Here is a 20,874-nt window from a genome sequence, read left to right as displayed (position 1 = left end):
TAACAAACTGTTGAAGGAAATGTACATTTGGATACATTCCCATTGTGATGGGAAAGGGAGGGGAGTAGATGTGATGGTGTAGGAAGCTGATAAATTAGTAAAATTCGAGGAATCTAATGAAAGTATGGGATAAAATCTGTTCATGGGTAAGAATGGCAGCAATATGTGAGAAATGAGACATTGGAAGGAATGTGTGTGCCACTCAGAAACCATGAATGAGGTTCCAATCACTAAGCGAGAGGTCGGGATGATCTGGACACTGTGAGCTCAATAATTATCATCAAGGCAAAGTGGAAAAGGAATCAATAACAATCAGCATGCTTAGTTAAATTTATAAATCAGTAACTCATTACAGTTTTCCCTCTGTGCCTCCCCACCCAGACTCTAAAACCTGCAACTCCGCCCTCTCCTTCCCGAGGGTTCCTGATCCCTCCCCACCCTAAAACTCGGGGATCACTGCTCGCACTGCTGGCCAATCAGACTGGCTGGCAGCTCTCGGGGGTGGGGCTTCCAATGACTAAGATGTGGAAGATCTGCTCATTTCAGATTTCCCCCAACCATTGCCCCCCCCCGCCCCGAGTGTGTTATGGTGATGGGACGTGCTCTCTTACAGTCTATTGGTTTGTAACAGACTTAAGTTCTGGGGGTGCGGGGCCATGAGCAGCCCACACCCGCCACCCTCCACCCAATAACAATCCAGCCCTTAGCTTTGGACTAATTAAACAGCCTGGTAAAGGGAACATGGAACATCTCTTGAGAGTTAAGCAAGATGATGCAGAATCAATCATGTGATCTCTAGGACAAAGGACAGGAAGAATTTTATTCAGGAATAATTACCACTTGGAATTGATTAAAGAGATAAAAACGCTGGAGCCAATCAGAAGCTATTTGGTTGCAGAATTGGAGGGAAGTGGTTTTTTTTGTGTGAGAGAGATAAGATTTGCTGAATATCCTCTCTCTCTCATTTATAACTATCTTCCTTAAAAAGATTCCTGAATGTTAATTGGTGTCTCCTGGGATTTGAACCCTTTGCCATTGCGAACAATTTTGCCCATCAACTTTTATTAGAATCCTTTCAGAAACACCTGAAAGTCTCCTCGAGGGAGAGAAGAATAAAACCCAGTACCTGCATCGAGTGGAATCCCTCGTGCTATAGCGGCAGGGTCAAAGGTCAGCGGAATGGAGCTACGATATAAATCAGCTGCGTTCATCCTTCCAAGGAGCTGATCGTATGGGTTGTGGGAGAAGTGCTCTGGGTTTGTTCTGTGTGGTGATTTAGCAGAAACCATTTCCCTGGGGGTAGGAGTGGCCTTTCGCTCCTGAGTAACTACTTCACCTCAAAGAAATTGGAGTAAAGAGAGATCTATTAGACCGACCAAAAAATCAACACTCCAAACCAGCCTCCAAGAAACAAAGGAACCTCACACAATGACAGTTATTTGCTTATCCATAGGAACAGCAGAAGACCATTTGGCCCCTTGAGCCTATTCCATCATTCAGTTAGCTCATGGGTGATCTGTATCTTAACTCCATTCACCCACCTTATTCCCTTAATCCCCAATTTATTTACTCTTCAAAAATCCATGAACACAAAAGCAAATTCCTGTGAATACTGAAAATCTGAATTAAAATGTTGGAAATACTCAGCAGGTCAGACTGCATCTGTGGAGATAGAAACAGGAGTAACAACTGGATTTTCAATTGCTCGTGGGGATGAGGTCACGTACAGATGCACTTCCATATGGAGCGTCCATCTTGTGTAGTGCGCTGTTATTTTGAAAGGGGTAGCTGGGCAGGGAGAAGGCAGCAACCCACACACCTTCAATTAACTGTCTGAAACATGTTGGGAGGCCTGTTAAAGGGTGCAGGGAGGCAGAATGAAATTTTCAAATGTAAGAGCTGGGGTATGTTAGTGCAGTGATTAACTGGTTGGTTAACTGGTTAGTGCACAGCTGTCAGGACCACAGTAGGAGCCATTATTCATTGTTGCTGCTGATTTAAAATCTTGGAAAATAAGTCAAACTGAGGCGCTCCTGCAGTGGCATAAAGTTGCCATCATTCGAGCAGACCTGATGAGTGACTGTTTGGCCATGTCTCTGCACTGTGAAGCTGCTGTTTCTCTCATCACCTGTCTGCCCCATCCCTCAACGCAGTGTCCAGCCCACTCATGGCCTCTGTCTGTCTTTGAGATTCTCTCTCCAGAGCCAGTTCCTGTCTCCAGGCAGTGTCTGGTACCATTGGGCCATGAGCTCTCCTCTGGCCTAAGGGGTTAGAGATGTAATTTCCCAGAATGGTTTTAGGGATGAGGGGTTTCAGTTACAAAGTTAGGTTGGAGAAGCTGGGATTGTTCTCCTTGGAGCAAAGGAGACTGAGGGGAGATTTGGAAGGAATGTACAAGATTATGACAGGTTTGGACAGGGTAGAGAAAGAAAAGCTGTTCCTATTGGCTGATGGGACAAGGACTAGGAGACACAAATTTAAGGTTTTGGGCAAGAGATGATGGGCACTTGAAGGAAATAAACTTACAGGGGTGGAGTGGGGGAATGGGACTGACTATGTGGCTCTGCAGGGAGCTGCCATGGACTCAATGGGCTGAATGGTCTCCTTCTGTGCCTTAAATGACACTACGTCACAGGTTATGAGAAAGTAAAGAGGTAGGGAAATGGGGAGGGGAGGATAAAACTAAAGGGAAGGTCTGAGATAGGATGGAGGGAAGGAGAGATTAAATAACAAAAAGAATGTTGGTGCAAAGCAAAAGGAGGTGGTAATGGGACAAGTAAAGAAACAAAAGATGGGCCTGGAGGAGGTGTAAATGGTGACAGCAGAATCATCACCAACACCTACCTCACACGGGGAATAAATGCCAGTGATGTCCATGAATGAAGAGAAAGAAAAGGAAATCTAGAACTCTGTCCACAGAAAAAGGCAAGTGGATGCTGAATGTTAATTGAAATTTTCAAGATTGAGATTGAGAGATCGTTGCTCAATAAGGGTATTAAGGGATATGCAGGAAAGCTTTGTAAATGGAACTGCAGTGCAGATCAGCCATGATCTCATAGCACGGTGAAGAAAGCTCGAGGGGTTGAATGGCCTCCTCCTGTTCCTAGTGTGAATACATGCAAACTGTATTGAAAACATATTGAAATGATTAATAATCACAGAGAGCAGAGATGTGAACAGTAACATACAACCAGAATTAAATTAACTGATCAGTTAATGAAGAAACTGAATCACAGGAGAAAAAATTGTGAACTTCAGTCTATGGTTTCCCTGTTGTTCAGTGACCTCCTGTTCTGTAAATGCTTGTGTTTCTATTCACCAGTTACCAATGCCATTGCTTTTACCTTCCTGCTGTCGGAAAACTGCTTCCCTCACTGATACGGGAGAGCCTCTGTGTAAAGGCCCATTATAATGCAGAGGAGTTGCCTGGTAGGAATGTGGGCTGATTTGAGGTTTTGCAGGCTCCTGCATAATGACTGGAGATCCTCGTATAATGGAGCCTGTGCTGCTAATGAGGGGGCTCGAGCGACTTTTAGGGCTCTCGTTGTACAGGATTCTGTCCAACCTTCTTCCACCTTCAGACATCACATCCAACTGGTGCCTGGGGTGAAAGGCTTTGCTTGGACTGCTGATCAGCGAGTGTACATCATGTTTCTTGACTGTTGATGGAGATGTGCTGCTCTCACATTTTACTGGTGTTCCCTGAGGAAGGAAAAAAAAAGCAAAATAATTGTCTCAAAAACGACAGCCTTATTGTCTGGAGCAGGAAGGATTGGAAGGGAGTTTTTGACAAGAAGCTGAGTGATTGGCTGGTGAATTGGTAACATGTGTGACCTGGAAAGAAATGTTTTCACACTGAGGCTTACTGAAAGATTGGGTATTTTACCACAAGGGTTAGGAGTTGGTAATATAAATATGTATTTTATTTATTTTTTCATGGGGTGCGGGCGCTGATGAGAAGTCCAGCATTTGTTGCCCATCCTTAATTGCCCTTGAATGGAGTAGCTTGCTGGACCAATATGTTTGTATAAAGGGTTGGGGTAAAGTACTTCTTGAACTTATGTCACCTCCCAAATCCATTCCCATCTTTCCAGGAACTCCATGTTTGAATTCCTCCAATCAGGTTTCCTCTCTTCCCACAGAATCAAAACAAGCAACATTTGCACTGCACAAGTGTCAGGCAATGACACTTTCCAACAAGAGAGAATCCAACCAACTCCCCTTGACGTTCCATAGCATTGCCATCACTGAATCCCCCACTATCAACATCCTGGGGGTTACCATTGACCAGAAACTGAACTGGACTAGCCATATAAATACTGTGGCAACAAGAGCAGGTCAGAGGCAAGTAACTCACCTCCGGATACCCCAAAGCCTGTCCACCATCTACAACGCATAAGTCAGGAGTGTGATGGAATACTCTTCACTTGCCTGGATGAACACCACTCAAGAAACTTGACACCAAACAGGACAAAGCAGCCCGCTTGATTGGCACCACATCCACAAAGAGTCACTCCCTCCACCATCGATGCACAGTAGCAGCAGTGTGTACCATCTACAAGATGCACTGCAGGAATTCACCAATACTCCTCTGACAGCACCTTCCAAACCTGCGGCCTCGACCAACTAGAAGGACAAGGGCAGCAGACACGTTCGAACACCATCACCTGGAAGTTCCCCTCCGAGCCACTCATCATCCTGACTTGGAAATACGGGCAGAATTTGGCCCTCGTTGGGTGGGCAAGGCGGGCGGGCCCTGGAGCAGTCACGAGGCTGACAGCCGCCTGCGATCAGGCCCCGACACGGATTTCACACTGGCTGGCCAATTAACTGCCAGCGCTCAGTGCTGCTGGGGTGGGGGTGGGAGGAGTGTGCAGGGGTGCACACACATTAAAAGCTCCGAGGCACAGAGCTGCCTCAGGAAGTTGAGGATTTTTAACAATAAAAACAAACATATTAAAAATACTGAAACATGTCCCCTCACATGACTCTGTCACATGAGCAGGGACATGTTAAATATAAGTGTTAAAAGTTTTAAATTTTTTTTTAAATTACTGGTTGAAACCTCACCCTGCGATTCAAGAAGGCAGCTCACCACCACCTTCTCAAGGGCAACTAGGGATGGGCAATAAATGCTGGCCCAGCCAGTGAAGCCCAGATCCCATGAAAGAATAAATACACAAGTTGTTGATGAATCTTGTATCCATCTGTTGAGGGTATGGACTATATCTCAAATGAGTGATTCCTCCTTCCTTGGGTGAAGATTCTCTGCTTTGCTCAGGAACACACCCAGATCCCAAACTCAGTATCTCTGCTGCCCCTCAAACCTTCTGTCCTTCATGTGACTGCCAACTGAGCTCAGTTATGGATCTGCTAAGGGCAACTAAATCAATGGGAAATGGTCTGATTGTTCAATCTCTTTGGAGAGGAAATTCTCTCTAACTTCTGAAGAAAGACAGCTTCCATGCAGAACCCAATGTTGGATTCAGTAATTGAGTTCCTGCCCAGAGAGCGGCCCAGGTGTTTAGAGCTATACCCACTGACTGGGCAGAATAAGCAGGAACCCTCCCTACCTGTAGGATGGGGCCATCATTGCCAGATTTGGATAGTGTGGAGGTTTCTGGTGTTCTGCGGGATTCCTGCCCAGGGATTTCGTGGATTGAGCGTCCTGCTTCTTTGACAGTTGGGATCAGGTTCTCTCGACTCCTTGCCTTCAATCCCTCACATGTGCCTCTTGGTGGCGTGCTCTCCCTCTTAATCTGCTTAGCTTCTCTCCTGAGACATTCATCATGGCCCTCAGCTTGTGATCGAGGCAATCCTGAAACAACAGTTTGAAAATAAAGCACAGCTAACATCAGATAATCTTGTGGTAATACCAGAGTATATCAGCTTTAATACCAGAGTATCTCATATTATTACCAGAGTATCTCAGCCTCAATACCAAAGTATCTCATATTAATACCAGAGTATCTCAGCGTTAATACCAAAGTATCTCATATCAATACCAGAGTATCTCAGAGTTAATACCAGAGTATCTCAGAGTTAATACCAGAGTATCTCAGAGTTAATACCAGAGTATCTCAGAGTTAATCCCAGAGTATCTCAGAGTTAATCCCAGAGTAGCTCTTGTTAATACCAGAGTATCTCAGTGTTAATATCAGAGCATCTCAGTGTTAATACCACAGTATCTCTTGTTAATAGCAGAGTATCTCATATTAATACCAGAGTATCTCAGCCATTAGTACCAACATATCTCAGCATTAATACCAGAGTATCTCAAAGTTATTACCAGAGCATCTCAGCCTTAATACCAAAGTAGCTCATATTAATACCAGAGTATCTCAGTGTTAATTCCAGAGTATCTCAGAGTTAATACCAGAGTACCTCATATTAATACCAGAGTACCTCATATTAATACCAGAGTATCTCAGAGTTAACACCAGAGTATCTCAGAGTTAATACCAGAGTATCTCAGCCTTAATACCAAAGTATCTCATATTAATACCAGAGTATCTCATATTAATACCAGAGTATATCAGAGTTAATACCAGAGTATCTCAGATTTAAAATCAGAGTATCTCAGCCTTAATACCCAAGTATCTCGAGTTAATACCAGAGTATCTCAGCCTTAATACCAAAGTATCTCAACGTTAATACCAGAGTATCTCAACGTTAATACGAAAGTATCTTACATTAATACCAGAGTATCCCAGCGTTAATACCAGAGTATCTCAGAGTTAATACCAGAGTATTAAGAGTTAATACCAGAATATCTCAGTGTTAATACCAGAGTGTCTCAGCCTCAATACCAAAGTATCTCATATTAATACCAGAGTATTAAGAGTTAATACCAGAATATCTCAGCGTTAATACCAGAGTATCTCAGAGTTAATACCAGAGTGTCTCAGCCTTAATACCAAAGTATCTCATATTAATACCAGAGTATATCAGAGTTAATACCAGAGCATCTCAGAGTTAATACCAGAGTATCTCAGAGTTAATACCAGAGTAGCTCTTGTTAATACCAGAATATCTCAGTGTTAATACCAGAGTATCTCAGTGTTAATATCAGAGTATCTCTTGTTAATACCACAGTATCTCGTACTAATACCAGAGTATCTCAGAGTTAATACCTTATTATCTCAGCCTTAATACCAGAGTATCTCAGCCTTATTACCAAAGTATCTCAGCCTTAATACCAAAGTATCTCATATTAATACCAGAGTATCTCAGCGTTAATACCAGAGTATATCAGAGTTAATACCAGAGTGTCTCAGCCTTAATACCAAAGTATCTCATATTAATACCATATTATCTCAGCCTTAATACCAGAGTATCTCAGCCTTATTACCAAAGTATCTCAGCCTTAATACCAAAGTATCTCATATTAATACCAGAGTATCTCAGCGTTAATACCAGAGTATCTCAGAGTTAATACCAGTGTCTCAGCCTTAATACCAAAGTATCTCATATTAATACCAGAATATCTCAGAGTTAATACCAGAGTAGCTCTTGTTAATACCAGAATATCTCAGTGTTAATACCAGAGTATCTCAGTGTTAATACCAGAGTATCTCTTGTTAATACCAGAGTATCTCTTGTTAATACCAGAGTATCTCAGCGTTAATACCAGAGTATCTCTTGTTAATACCAGAGTATCTCATATTAATACTAGAGTATCTCATATTAATACCAGAGTATCTCAGCCTTAATACCAATGTATCTCAGCATTAATACCAGGGTATCTCAGAGTTAATACCAAAGTAGCTCATATTAATACCAGAGTATCTCAGCGTTAATACCAGGGTATCTCAGAGTTAATATCAGAGTATCTCAGCCTTAATACCAAAGTATCTCATGTTAATACCAGAGTATCTCAGTGTTAATCCCTGAGTATCTCAGAGTTAATACCAGAGTATATCAGAGTTAATACCAGAGTGTTTCAGCCTTAACACCAAAGTATCTCATATTAATACCAGAGTATTAAGAGTTAATACCAGAATATCTCAGTGTTAATATCAGAGTATCTCTTGTTAATATCAGAGTATCTCTTGTTAATACCAGAGCATCTCAGAGTTAATACCATATTATCTCAGCCTTAATACCAGAGTATCTCAGCCTTATTACCAAAGTATCTCAGCCTTAATACCAGAGTATCTCTTGTTAATACCAGAGTATCTCATATTAATACTAGAGTATCTCATATTAATACCAGAGTATTTCAGCCTTAATACCAACCTATCTCATATAAGTACCAGAGTGTCTCAGTGTTACTACCAGAGTATCTCAGCCTTAATACCAATGTATCTCAGCATTAATACCAGGGTATCTCAGAGTTAATACCAGGGTATCTCAGAGTTAATACCAGAGTATCTCAGCCTTAATACCAAAGTATCTCATGTTAATACCAGAGTATCTCAGAGTTAATACCAGCGTATCTCTTGTTAATACCAGAGTATCTCAGTGTTAATACCAGAGTATCTCAGTGTTAATATCAGAGTATCTCTTGTTAATATCAGAGTATCTCTTGTTAATAACAGAGTATCTCAGCCTTAATACCAAAGTATCTCATATTAATACCAGAGTATCTCAGCGTTAATACCAAAGTATCTCATATCAATACCAGAGTATCTCAGCGTTAATACCAAAGTATATCAGAGTTAATACCAGAGCATCTGAGAATTAATACCAGAGTATCTCAGAGTTAATACCAGAGTATCTCAGAGTTAATACCAGAGTATCTCAGAGTTAATACCAGAGTATCTCACTGTTAATCCCTGAGTATCTCACTGTTAATCCCTGAGTATCTCAGTGTTAATCCCTGAGTATCTCATATTAATCCCAGAGTATCTCAATGTTAATACCAGAGTATCTCAGTGTTAATATCAGAGTATCTCAGTGTTCATACCAGAGTATCTCAGTGTTCATACCAGAGTATCTCAGTGTTCATACCAGAGTATCTCAGTGTTCATACCAGAGTATCTCAGTGTTCATACCAGAGTATCTCAGTGTTCATACCAGAGTATCTCTTGTTAATACCAGAGTAAATACCAGAGTATCTCAGCCTTAATACCAAAGTATCTCATATTAATACCAGAGTATCTCAGCCTCAACACCAAAGTATCTCATATTAATACCAGAGTATCTCAGCGTTAATACCAAAGTATCTCATATCAATACCAGAGTATCTCAGCGTTAATACCAAAGTATATCAGAGTTAATACCAGAGCATCTCAGAATTAATACCAGAGTATCTCAGAGTTAATACCAGAGTATCTCAGAGTTAATACCAGAGTATCTCAGAGTTAATACCAGAGTATCTCAGAGTTAATACCAGAGTATCTCACTGTTAATCCCTGAGTATCTCAGTATTAATCCCTGAGTATCTCATATTAATCCCAGAGTATCTCAGTGTTAATCCCAGAGTATCTCAGTGTTAATCCCAGAGTATCTCAGTGTTAATACCAGAGTATCTCAGTGTTAATACCAGAGTATCTCAGTGTTCATACCAGAGTATCTCAGTGTTCATACCAGAGTATCTCAGTGTTCATACCAGAGTATCTCAGTGTTCATACCAGAGTATCTCAGTGTTCATACCAGAGTATCTCAGTGTTCATACCAGAGTATCTCAGTGTTCATACCAGAGTATCTCAGTGTTCCTACCAGAGTATCTCAGTGTTAATACCAGAGTATCTCTTGTTAATACCAGAGTAAATACCAGAGTATCTCAGCCTTAATACCAAAGTATCTCATATTAATACCAGAGTACCTCTGCCTCAATACCAAAGTATCTCATATTAATACCAGAGTATCTCAGTATTAATACCAGAGTATCTCAGAGTTAATATCAGAGTATCTCAGAGTTAATACCAGAATATCTCAGAGTTAATACCAGATTAGCTCCTATTAATGCCAGAGTATCTCTTGTTAATACCAGAGTATCTCATATTAATACCAGAGTATCTCATATTAATACCAGAGTATCTCAGCCTTAATACCAATGTATCTCAGCATTAATACCAGGGTATCTCAGAGTTAATACCAGAGTATTTCAGCGTTAATACCAAAGTAGCTCATATTAATACCAGAGTATCTCAGCATTAATACCAGAGTATCTCAGAGTTAATACCAGGGTATCTCAGAGTTAATACCAGAGTATCTCAGCATTAATACCAAATATCTCAGCGTTAATACTAGAGTATCTCAGAGTTAATACTAGAGTATCTCAGCCTTAATACCAAAGTACCTCATATTAATACCAGAGTATCTCAGCGTTAATACCAGAGTATCTCAGAGTTAATATCAGAGTATCTCAGTGTTAATACCAGAGTATCTCAGAGTTAATACCAGAGTATCTCAGAGTTAATACCAGAGTATCTCAGCCTTAATACCAAAGTACCTCATATTAATACCAGAGTATCTCAGTGTTAATACCAGAGTATCTCAGAGTTAATATCAGAGTATCTCAGAGTTAATACCAGAGTATCTCAGAGTTAATACCAGATTAGCTCCTATTAATGCCAGAGTATCTCTTGTTAATACCAGAGTATCTCAGAGTTAATACCAGAGTATCTCAGTGTTAATCCCAGAGTATCTCATATTAATACTAGAGTATCTTAGAGTTAATACCAGAGTATCTCAGTGTTAATCCCAGAGTATCTCATATTAATACCAGACTATCTCATTGTTAATACCAGAGTATCTCAGCCTTAGTACCAACCTATCTCATATAAATACCAGAGTATCTCAGTGTTAATACCAGAGTATCTCAGCCTTAATACCAATGTATCTCAGCATTAATACCAATGTATCTCAGCATTAATACCAGGGTATCTCAGTGTTAATACCAGAGTATTTCAGCGTTAATACCAAAGTAGCTCATATTAATACCAGAGTATCTCAGCGTTAATACCAGAGTATCTCAGAGTTAATACCAGGGTATCTCAGAGTTAATACCAGAGTATCTCAGCGTTAATACCAAATATCTCAGCGTTAATACTAGAGTATCTCAGAGTTAATACCAGAGTATCTCAGCCTTAATACCAAAGTACCTCATATTAATACCAGAGTATCTCAGCGTTAATACCAGAGTATCTCAGAGTTAATATCAGAGTATCTCAGTGTTAATACCAGAGTATCTCAGAGTTAATACCAGAGTATCTCAGAGTTAATAACAGAGTATCTCAGAGTTAATACCAGAGTATCTCAGCCTTAATACCAAAGTACCTCATATTAATACCAGAGTATCTCAGTGTTAATACCAGAGTATCTCAGAGTTAATATCAGAGTATCTCAGAGTTAATACCAGAGTATCTCAGCCATAATACCAAAGTATCTCATATTAATACCAGAGTATCTCAGCCTCAATACCAAAGTATCTCATATCAATACCAGTGTATCTCAGAGTTAATACCAGAGTATCTCAGAGTTAATACCAGAGTATCTCAGAGTTAATACCAGAGTATCTCAGAGTTAATCCCAGAGTAGCTCTTGTTAATAACAGAGTATCTCAGTGTTAATATCAGAGTATCTCAGTGTTAATATCAGAGCATCTCAGACTTAATACCATATTATCTCAGCCTTAATACCAGAGTATATCAGACTTAATACCAAAGTATCTCAACCTTAATACCAAAGTATCTCATATTAATACCAGAGTATCTCAGCGTTAATACCAGAGTATATCAGAGTTAATACCAGAGTATCGCAGTGTTAATATCAGTGTATCTCTTGTTAATACCAGAGTATCTCCTTGTTAATACCAGAGTATCTCTTGTTAATACCAGAGTATATCAGAGTTAATACCAGAGTATATCAGAGTTAATTCCAGAGTATCTCAGAGTTAATATCAGAGTATCTCTTCTTAATACCAGAGTATTTCAGCATTAATACCAAAGTAGCTCATATTAATACCAGAGTATCTCAGCATTAATACCAGAGTATCTCAGAGTTAATAACAGGGTATCTCAGAGTTAATACTAGAGTATCTCAGAGTTAATACTAGAGTATCTCAGAGTTAAAACCAGAGCATCTCAGCCTTAATACCAAAGTATCTCATGTTAATACCAGAGTATCTCAGAGTTAATGCCAGAGTATCTCAGTGTTAATACCAGAGTATCTCAGCGTTAATACCAGAGTATCTCAGTGTTCATACCAGAGTATCTCAGTGTTAATACCAGAGTATTTCTTGTTAATACCAGAGTATCTCTTGTTAATACCAGAGTATCCCAGAGTTAATACCAGAGTATCTCAGCCTTAATACCAAAGTATCTCATATTCATACCAGAGTATCTCAGCCTCAATACCAAAGTATCTCATATTAATACCAGAGTACCTCAGCGTTAATACCAAAGTATCTCATATCAATACCAGAGTATCTCAGCGTTAATACCAAAGTATATCAGAGTTAATACCAGAGCATCTCAGTGTTAATACCAGAGTATATCAGTGTTAATACCAGAGTAACTCAGTGTTAATACCAGAGTTTCTCAGTGTTAATACCAGAGTTTCTCAGTGTTAATATCAGACTATCTCTTGTTAATACCAGAGTATCCCAGACTTAATACCAGAGTATCTCAGCCTTAATACCAAAGTATCTCATATTAATACCAGAGTATCTCAGCCTCAATACCAAAGTATCTCATATTAATACCAGAGTATCTCAGCGTTAATACCAAAGTATATCAGAGTTAATACCAGAGCATCTCAGAATTAATACCAGAGTATCTCAGAATTAATACCAGAGTATCTCAGTTTTAATACCAGAGTATCTCAGTGTTAATCCCAGAGTATCTCAGTGTTAATCCCAGAGTATCTCAGTGTTAATCCCAGAGTATCTCATATTAATACCAGAGAATCTCATTGTTAATACCAGAGTATCTCAGCCTTAATACCAACCTATCTCATATTAATACCAATGTATCTCAGCGTTAATACCAGAGTATCTCAGAGTTAATACCAGAGTATCTCAGAGTTAATACCAGAGTATCTCAGAGTTAATACCAGATTATATCAGTGTTAATCCCTGAGTATCTCAGTGTTAATCCCAGAGTATCTCATATTAATACCAGAGTATCTCAGCGTTAATACCAGAGTATCTCAGAGTTAATACCAGGGTATCTCAGAGTTAATACTGGAGTATCTCAGAGTTAATACTAGAGTATCTCAGAGTTAATACCAGCGTATCTCAGTGTTAATACCAAAGTATCTCATATTAATACCAGAGTATCTCAGCGTTAATACCAAAGTATCTCATATCAATACCAGAGTATCTCAGCGTTAATACCAAAGTATATCAGAGTTAATACCAGAGCATCTGAGAATTAATACCAGATTAGCTCCTATTAATGCCAGAGTATCTCTTGTTAATACCAGAGTATCTCATATTAATACCAGAGTATCTCATATTAATACCAGACTATCTCATTGTTAATACCAGAGTATCTCAGCCTTAGTACCAACCTATCTCATAAATACCAGAGTATCTCAGTGTTAATACCAGAGTATCTCAGCCTTAATACCAATGTATCTCAGCATTAATACCAATGTATCTCAGCATTAATACCAGGGTATCTCAGAGTTAATACCAGAGTATTTCAGCCTTAATACCAAAGTAGCTCATATTAATACCAGAGTATCTCAGCGTTAATACCAGAGTATCTCAGAGTTAATACCAGGGTATCTCAGAGTTAATACCAGAGTATCTCAGTGTTAATACCAAATATCTCAGCGTTAATACTAGAGTATCTCAGAGTTAATACCAGAGTAACTCAGCCTTAATACCAAAGTACCTCATATTATTACCAGAGTATCTCAGCGTTAATACCAGAGTATCTCAGAGTTAATATCAGAGTATCTCAGTGTTAATACCAGAGTATCTCAGAGTTAATACCAGAGTATCTCAGAGTTAATACCAGAGTATCTCAGCCTTAATACCAAAGTACCTCATATTAATACCAGAGTATCTCAGTGTTAATACCAGAGTATCTCAGAGTTAATATCAGAGTATCTCAGAGTTAATACCAGAGTATCTCAGCCATAATACCAAAGTATCTCATATTAATACCAGAGTATCTCAGCCTCAATACCAAAGTATCTCATATCAATACCAGTGTATCTCAGAGTTAATACCAGAGTATCTCAGAGTTAATACCAGAGTATCTCAGAGTTAATACCAGAGTATCTCAGAGTTAATCCCAGAGTAGCTCTTGTTAATAACAGAGTATCTCAGTGTTAATATCAGAGTATCTCAGTGTTAATATCAGAGTATCTCAGAGTTAATACCAGAGTATCTCAGCCTTAATACCAAAGTACCTCATATTAATACCAGAGTATCTCAGTGTTAATACCAGAGTATCTCAGAGTTAATATCAGAGTATCTCAGAGTTAATACCAGAGTATCTCAGCCATAATACCAAAGTATCTCATATTAATACCAGAGTATCTCAGCCTCAATACCAAAGTATCTCATATCAATACCAGTGTATCTCAGAGTTAATACCAGAGTATCTCAGAGTTAATACCAGAGTATCTCAGAGTTAATACCAGAGTATCTCAGAGTTAATCCCAGAGTAGCTCTTTTTAATAACAGAGTATCTCAGTGTTAATATCAGAGTATCTCAGTGTTAATATCAGAGCATCTTAGTGTTAATACCACAGTATCTCTTGTTAATAGCAGAGTATCTCATATTAATACCAGAGTATCTCAGCAATTAGTACCAACGTATCTCAGCATTAATACCAGAGTATCTCAAAGTTATTACCAGAGCATCTCAGCCTTAATACCAAAGTAGCTCATATTAATACCAGAGTATCTCAGCGTTAATTCCAGAGTATCTCAGAGTTAATACCAGAGTACCTCATATTAATACCAGAGTATCTCAGAGTTAATACCAGAGTATCTCAGAGTTAATACCAGAGTATCTCAGAGTTAATACCAGATTAGCTCCTATTAATGCCAGAGTATCTCTTGTTAATACCAGAGTATCTCATATTAATACCAGAGTATCTCATATTAATACCAGACTATCTCATTGTTAATACCAGAGTATCTCAGCCTTAGTACCAACCTATCTCATAAATACCAGAGTATCTCAGTGTTAATACCAGAGTATCTCAGCCTTAATACCAATGTATCTCAGCATTAATACCAATGTATCTCAGCATTAATACCAGGGTATCTCAGAGTTAATACCAGAGTATTTCAGCCTTAATACCAAAGTAGCTCATATTAATACCAGAGTATCTCAGCGTTAATACCAGAGTATCTCAGAGTTAATACCAGGGTATCTCAGAGTTAATACCAGAGTATCTCAGTGTTAATACCAAATATCTCAGCGTTAATACTAGAGTATCTCAGAGTTAATACCAGAGTAACTCAGCCTTAATACCAAAGTACCTCATATTATTACCAGAGTATCTCAGCATTAATACCAGAGTATCTCAGAGTTAATATCAGAGTATCTCAGTGTTAATACCAGAGTATCTCAGAGTTAATACCAGAGTATCTCAGAGTTAATACCAGAGTATCTCAGCCATAATACCAAAGTATCTCATATTAATACCAGAGTATCTCAGCCTCAATACCAAAGTATCTCATATCAATACCAGTGTATCTCAGAGTTAATACCAGAGTATCTCAGAGTTAATACCAGAGTATCTCAGAGTTAATACCAAAGTATCTCAGAGTTAATCCCAGAGTAGCTCTTGTTAATAACAGAGTATCTCAGTGTTAATATCAGAGTATCTCAGTGTTAATATCAGAGTATCTCAGAGTTAATACCATATTATCTCAGCCTTAATACCAGAGTATATCAGACTTAATACCAAAGTATCTCAACCTTAATACCAAAGTATCTCATATTAATACCAGATTATCTCAGTGTTAATACCAGAGTATCTCAGCCTTAATACCAATGTATCTCAGCATTAATACCAATGTATCTCAGCATTAATACCAGGGTATCTCAGAGTTAATACCAGAGTATTTCAGCCTTAATACCAAAGTAGCTCATATTAATACCAGAGTATCTCAGCGTTAATACCAGAGTATCTCAGAGTTAATACCAGGGTATCTCAGCGTTAATACCAGAGTATCTCAGTGTTAATACCAAATATCTCAGCGTTAATACTAGAGTATCTCAGAGTTAATACCAGAGTAACTCAGCCTTAATACCAAAGTACCTCATATTATTACCAGAGTATCTCAGCATTAATACCAGAGTATCTCAGAGTTAATATCAGAGTATCTCAGTGTTAATACCAGAGTATCTCAGAGTTAATACCAGAGTATCTCAGAGTTAATACCAGAGTATCTCAGCCATAATACCAAAGTATCTCATATTAATACCAGAGTATCTCAGCCTCAATACCAAAGTATCTCATATCAATACCAGTGTATCTCAGAGTTAATACCAGAGTATCTCAGAGTTAATACCAGAGTATCTCAGAGTTAATACCAGAGTATCTCAGAGTTAATCCCAGAGTAGCTCTTGTTAATAAGAGTATCTCAGTGTTAATATCAGAGTATCTCAGTGTTAATATCAGAGTATCTCAGAGTTAATACCATATTATCTCAGCCTTAATACCAGAGTATATCAGACTTAATACCAAAGTATCTCAACCTTAATACCAAAGTATCTCATATTAATACCAGATTATCTCAGCGTTAATACCAGAGTATATCAGAGTTAATACCAGAGTATCGCAGTGTTAATATCAGTGTATCTCTTGTTAATACCAGAGTATCTCCTTGTTAATACCAGAGTATCTCTTGTTAATACCAGAGTATATCAGAGTTAATACCAGAGTAAATCAGAGTAAATTCCAGAGTATCTCAGAGTTAATATCAGAGTATCTCTTCTTAATACCAGAGTACTTCAGCATTAATACCAAAGTAGCTCATATTAATACCAGAGTATCTCAGCATTAATACCAGAGTATCTCAGAGTTAATAACAGGGTATCTCAGAGTTAATACTAGAGTATCTCAGAGTTAATACTAGAGTATCTCAGAGTTAAAACCAGAGTATCTCAGCCTTAATACCAAAGTATCTCATGTTAATACCAGAGTATCTCAGAGTTAATGCCAGAGTATCTCAGTGGTAATACCAGAGTATCTCAGCGTTAATACCAAAGTATATCAGAGTTAATACCAGAGCATCTCAGTGTTAATACCAGAGTATCTCAGTGTTAACACCAGAGTATCTCAGTGTTAATACCAGAGTTTCTCAGTGTTAATATCAGAGTATCTCTTGTTAATACCAGAGTATCCCAGAGTTAATACCAGAATATCTCAGCCTTAATACCAAAGTATCTCATATTAATACCAGAGTATCTCAATGTTAATACCAGAGTATCTCAGTGTTAATACCAGAGTATCTCAGTGTTCATACCAGAGTATCTCAGTGTTCATACCAGAGTATCACAGTGTTCATACCAGAGTATCTCAGTGTTCATACCAGAGTATCTCAGTGTTAATACCAGAGTAACTCTTGTTAATACCAGAGTAAATACCAGAGTATCTCAGCCTTAATACCAAAGTATCTCATATTAATACCAGAGTATCTCAGCCTCAATACCAAAGTATCTCATATTAATACCAAAGTATCTCATATCAATACCAGAGTATCTCAGCGTTAATACCAAAGTATATCAGAGTTAATACCAGAGCATCTCAGAATTAATACCAGAGTATCTCAGAGTTAATACCAGAGTATCTCAGAGTTAATACCAGAGTATCTCAGAGTTAATACCAGAGTATCTCAGAGTTAATACCAGAGTATCTCAGTGTTAATCCCTGAGTATCTCAGTGTTAATCCCTGAGTATCTCAGTGTTAATCCCTGAGTATCTCAGTGTTAATCCCTGAGTATCTCAGTGTTAATCCCTGAGTATCTCATATTAATCCCAGAGTATCTCATATTATTCCCAGAGTATCTCATATTAATCCCAGAGTATCTCAGTGTTAATACCAGAGTATCTCAGTGTTAATATCAGAGTATCTCAGTGTTCATACCAGAGTATCTCAGTGTTCATACCAGAGTATCTCAGTGTTCATACCAGAGTATCTCAGTGTTCATACCAGAGTATCTCAGTGTTCATACCAGAGTATCTCAGTGTTCATACCAGAGTATCTCAGTGTTCATACCAGAGTATCTCAGTGTTCATACCAGAGTATCTCAGTGTTCATACCAGAGTATCTCAGTGTTAATACCAGAGTATCTCTTGTTAATACCAGAGTAAATACCAGAGTATCTCAGCCTTAATACCAAAGTATCTCATATTAATACCAGAGTACCTCAGCCTCAATACCAAAGTATCTCATATTAATACCAGAGTATCTCAGTGTTAATACCAGAGTATCTCAGAGTTAATATCAGAGTATCTCAGAGTTAATACCAGAGTATCTCAGAGTTAATACCAGATTAGCTCCTATTAATGCCAGAGTATCTCTTGTTAATACCAGAGTATCTCATATTAATACCAGAGTATCTCATATTAATACCAGACTATCTCATTGTTAATACCAGAGTATCTCAGCCTTAGTACCAACCTATCTCATATAAATACCAGAGTATCTCAGTGTTAATACCAGAGTATCTCAGCCTTAATACCAATGTATCTCAGCATTAATACCAATGTATCTCAGCATTAATACCAGGGTATCTCAGTGTTAATACCAGAGTATTTCAGAGTTAATACCAGAGTATTTCAGCGTTAATACCAAAGTAGCTCATATTAATACCAGAGTATCTCAGCGTTAATACCAGAGTATCTCAGAGTTAATACCAGGGTATCTCAGAGTTAATACCAGAGTATCTCAGCCTTAATACCAAAGTACCTCATATTAATACCAGAGTATCTCAGAGTTAATACCAGAGTATCTCAGAGTTAATACCAGAGTATCTCAGACTTAATCCCAGAGTACCTCTTGTTAATACCAGAGTATCTCAGTGTTAATATCAGAGCATCTTAGTGTTAATACCACAGTATCTCTTGTTAAAAGCAGAGTATCTCATATTAATACCAGAGTATCTCAGCAATTAGTATCAACGTATCTCAGCATTAATACCAGAGTATCTCAAAGTTATTACCCGAGCATCTCAGCCTTAATACCAAAGTAGCTCATATTAATACCAGAGTATCTCAGCGTTAATTCCAGAGTATCTCAGAGTTAATACCAGAGTACCTCATATTAATACCAGAGTATCTCAGAGTTAATACCAGAGTATCTCAGAGTTAATACCAGAGTATCTCAGAGTTAATACCAGATTAGCTCCTATTAATGCCAGAGTATCTCTTGTTAATACCAGAATATCTCATATTAATACCAGAGTATCTCATATTAATACCAGAGTATCTCATTGTTAATGCCAGACTATCTCAGCCTTAGTACCAACCTATCTCATAAATACCAGAGTATCTCAGTGTTAATACCAGAGTATCTCAGCCTTAATACCAATGTATCTCAGCATTAATACCAGGGTATCTCAGAGTTAATACCAGAGTATTTCAGCGTTAATACCAAAGTAGCTCATATTAATACCAGAGTATCTCAGCGTTAATACCAGAGTATCTCAGAGTTAATACCAGGGTATCTCAGAGTTAATACCAGAGTATCTCAGTGTTAATACCAAATATCTCAGCGTTAATACTAGAGTATCTCAGAGTTAATACCAGAGTAACTCAGCCTTAATACCAAAGTACCTCATATTAATACCAGAGTATCTCAGCGTTAATACCAGAGTATCTCAGAGTTAATATCAGAGTATCTCAGTGTTAATACCAGAGTATCTCAGAGTTAATACCAGAATATCTCAGAGTTAATACCAGAGTATCTCAGCCTTAATACCAAAGTACCTCATATTAATACCAGAGTATCTCAGTGTTAATACCAGAGTATCTCAGAGTTAATATCAGAGTATCTCAGAGTTAATACCAGAGTATCTCAGCCATAATACCAAAGTATCTCATATTAATACCAGAGTATCTCAGCCTCAATACCAAAGTATCTCATATCAATACCAGTGTATCTCAGAGTTAATACCAGAGTATCTCAGAGTTAATACCAGAGTATCTCAGAGTTAATACCAGAGAATCTCAGAGTTAATCCCAGAGTAGCTCTTTTTAATAACAGAGTATCTCAGTGTTAATATCAGAGTATCTCAGTGTTAATATCAGAGCATCTTAGTGTTAATACCACAGTATCTCTTGTTAATAGCAGAGTATCTCATATTAATACCAGAGTATCTCAGCAATTAGTACCAACGTATCTCAGCATTAATACCAGAGTATCTCAAAGTTATTACCAGAGCATCTCAGCCTTAATACCAAAGTAGCTCATATTAATACCAGAGTATCTCAGCGTTAATTCCAGAGTATCTCAGAGTTAATACCAGAGTACCTCATATTAATACCAGAGTATCTCAGAGTTAATACCAGAGTATCTCAGAGTTAATACCAGAGTATCTCAGAGTTAATACCAGATTAGCTCCTATTAATGCCAGAGTATCTCTTGTTAATACCAGAGTATCTCATATTAATACCAGAGTATCTCATATTAATACCAGACTATCTCATTGTTAATACCAGAGTATCTCAGCCTTAGTACCAACCTATCTCATAAATACCAGAGTATCTCAGTGTTAATACCAGAGTATCTCAGCCTTAATACCAATGTATCTCAGCATTAATACCAATGTATCTCAGCATTAATACCAGGGTATCTCAGAGTTAATACCAGAGTATTTCAGCCTTAATACCAAAGTAGCTCATATTAATACCAGAGTATCTCAGCGTTAATACCAAATATCTCAGCGTTAATACTAGAGTATCTCAGAGTTAATACCAGAGTAACTCAGCCTTAATACCAAAGTA

The 20,874-nt window shown here is 38.2% G+C and overlaps 1 protein-coding gene across 11 annotated transcripts in view; it reads right to left on the bottom strand.

Moving 5' to 3' along the window:
- ncor2 (nuclear receptor corepressor 2) overlaps nt 1–20,874 on the bottom strand; it is a 501,645-nt gene that overhangs the window by 94,217 nt on the left and 386,554 nt on the right. For 9 of the 11 annotated variants that reach the window (XM_041202119.1, XM_041202114.1, XM_041202109.1 and 6 more), the window contains 3 exons: nt 5,574–5,818; nt 3,345–3,702; nt 1,127–1,336 (listed from right to left, as the gene is read on the bottom strand). In XM_041202119.1, coding sequence (XP_041058053.1) covers nt 1,127–1,336; nt 3,345–3,702; nt 5,574–5,818 — 813 coding nt within the window. The remainder of the gene's footprint in view (nt 1–1,126; nt 1,337–3,344; nt 3,703–5,573; nt 5,819–20,874) is intronic. The other 2 variants (XM_041202112.1, XM_041202111.1) reach the window with 2 other exon arrangements.

Source organism: Carcharodon carcharias, chromosome 13 (assembly GCF_017639515.1).
Source record: "Carcharodon carcharias isolate sCarCar2 chromosome 13, sCarCar2.pri, whole genome shotgun sequence".
Lineage (NCBI taxonomy): Eukaryota > Metazoa > Chordata > Chondrichthyes > Lamniformes > Lamnidae > Carcharodon > Carcharodon carcharias.
This window is presented reverse-complemented; position numbering and strand designations above follow the sequence as displayed.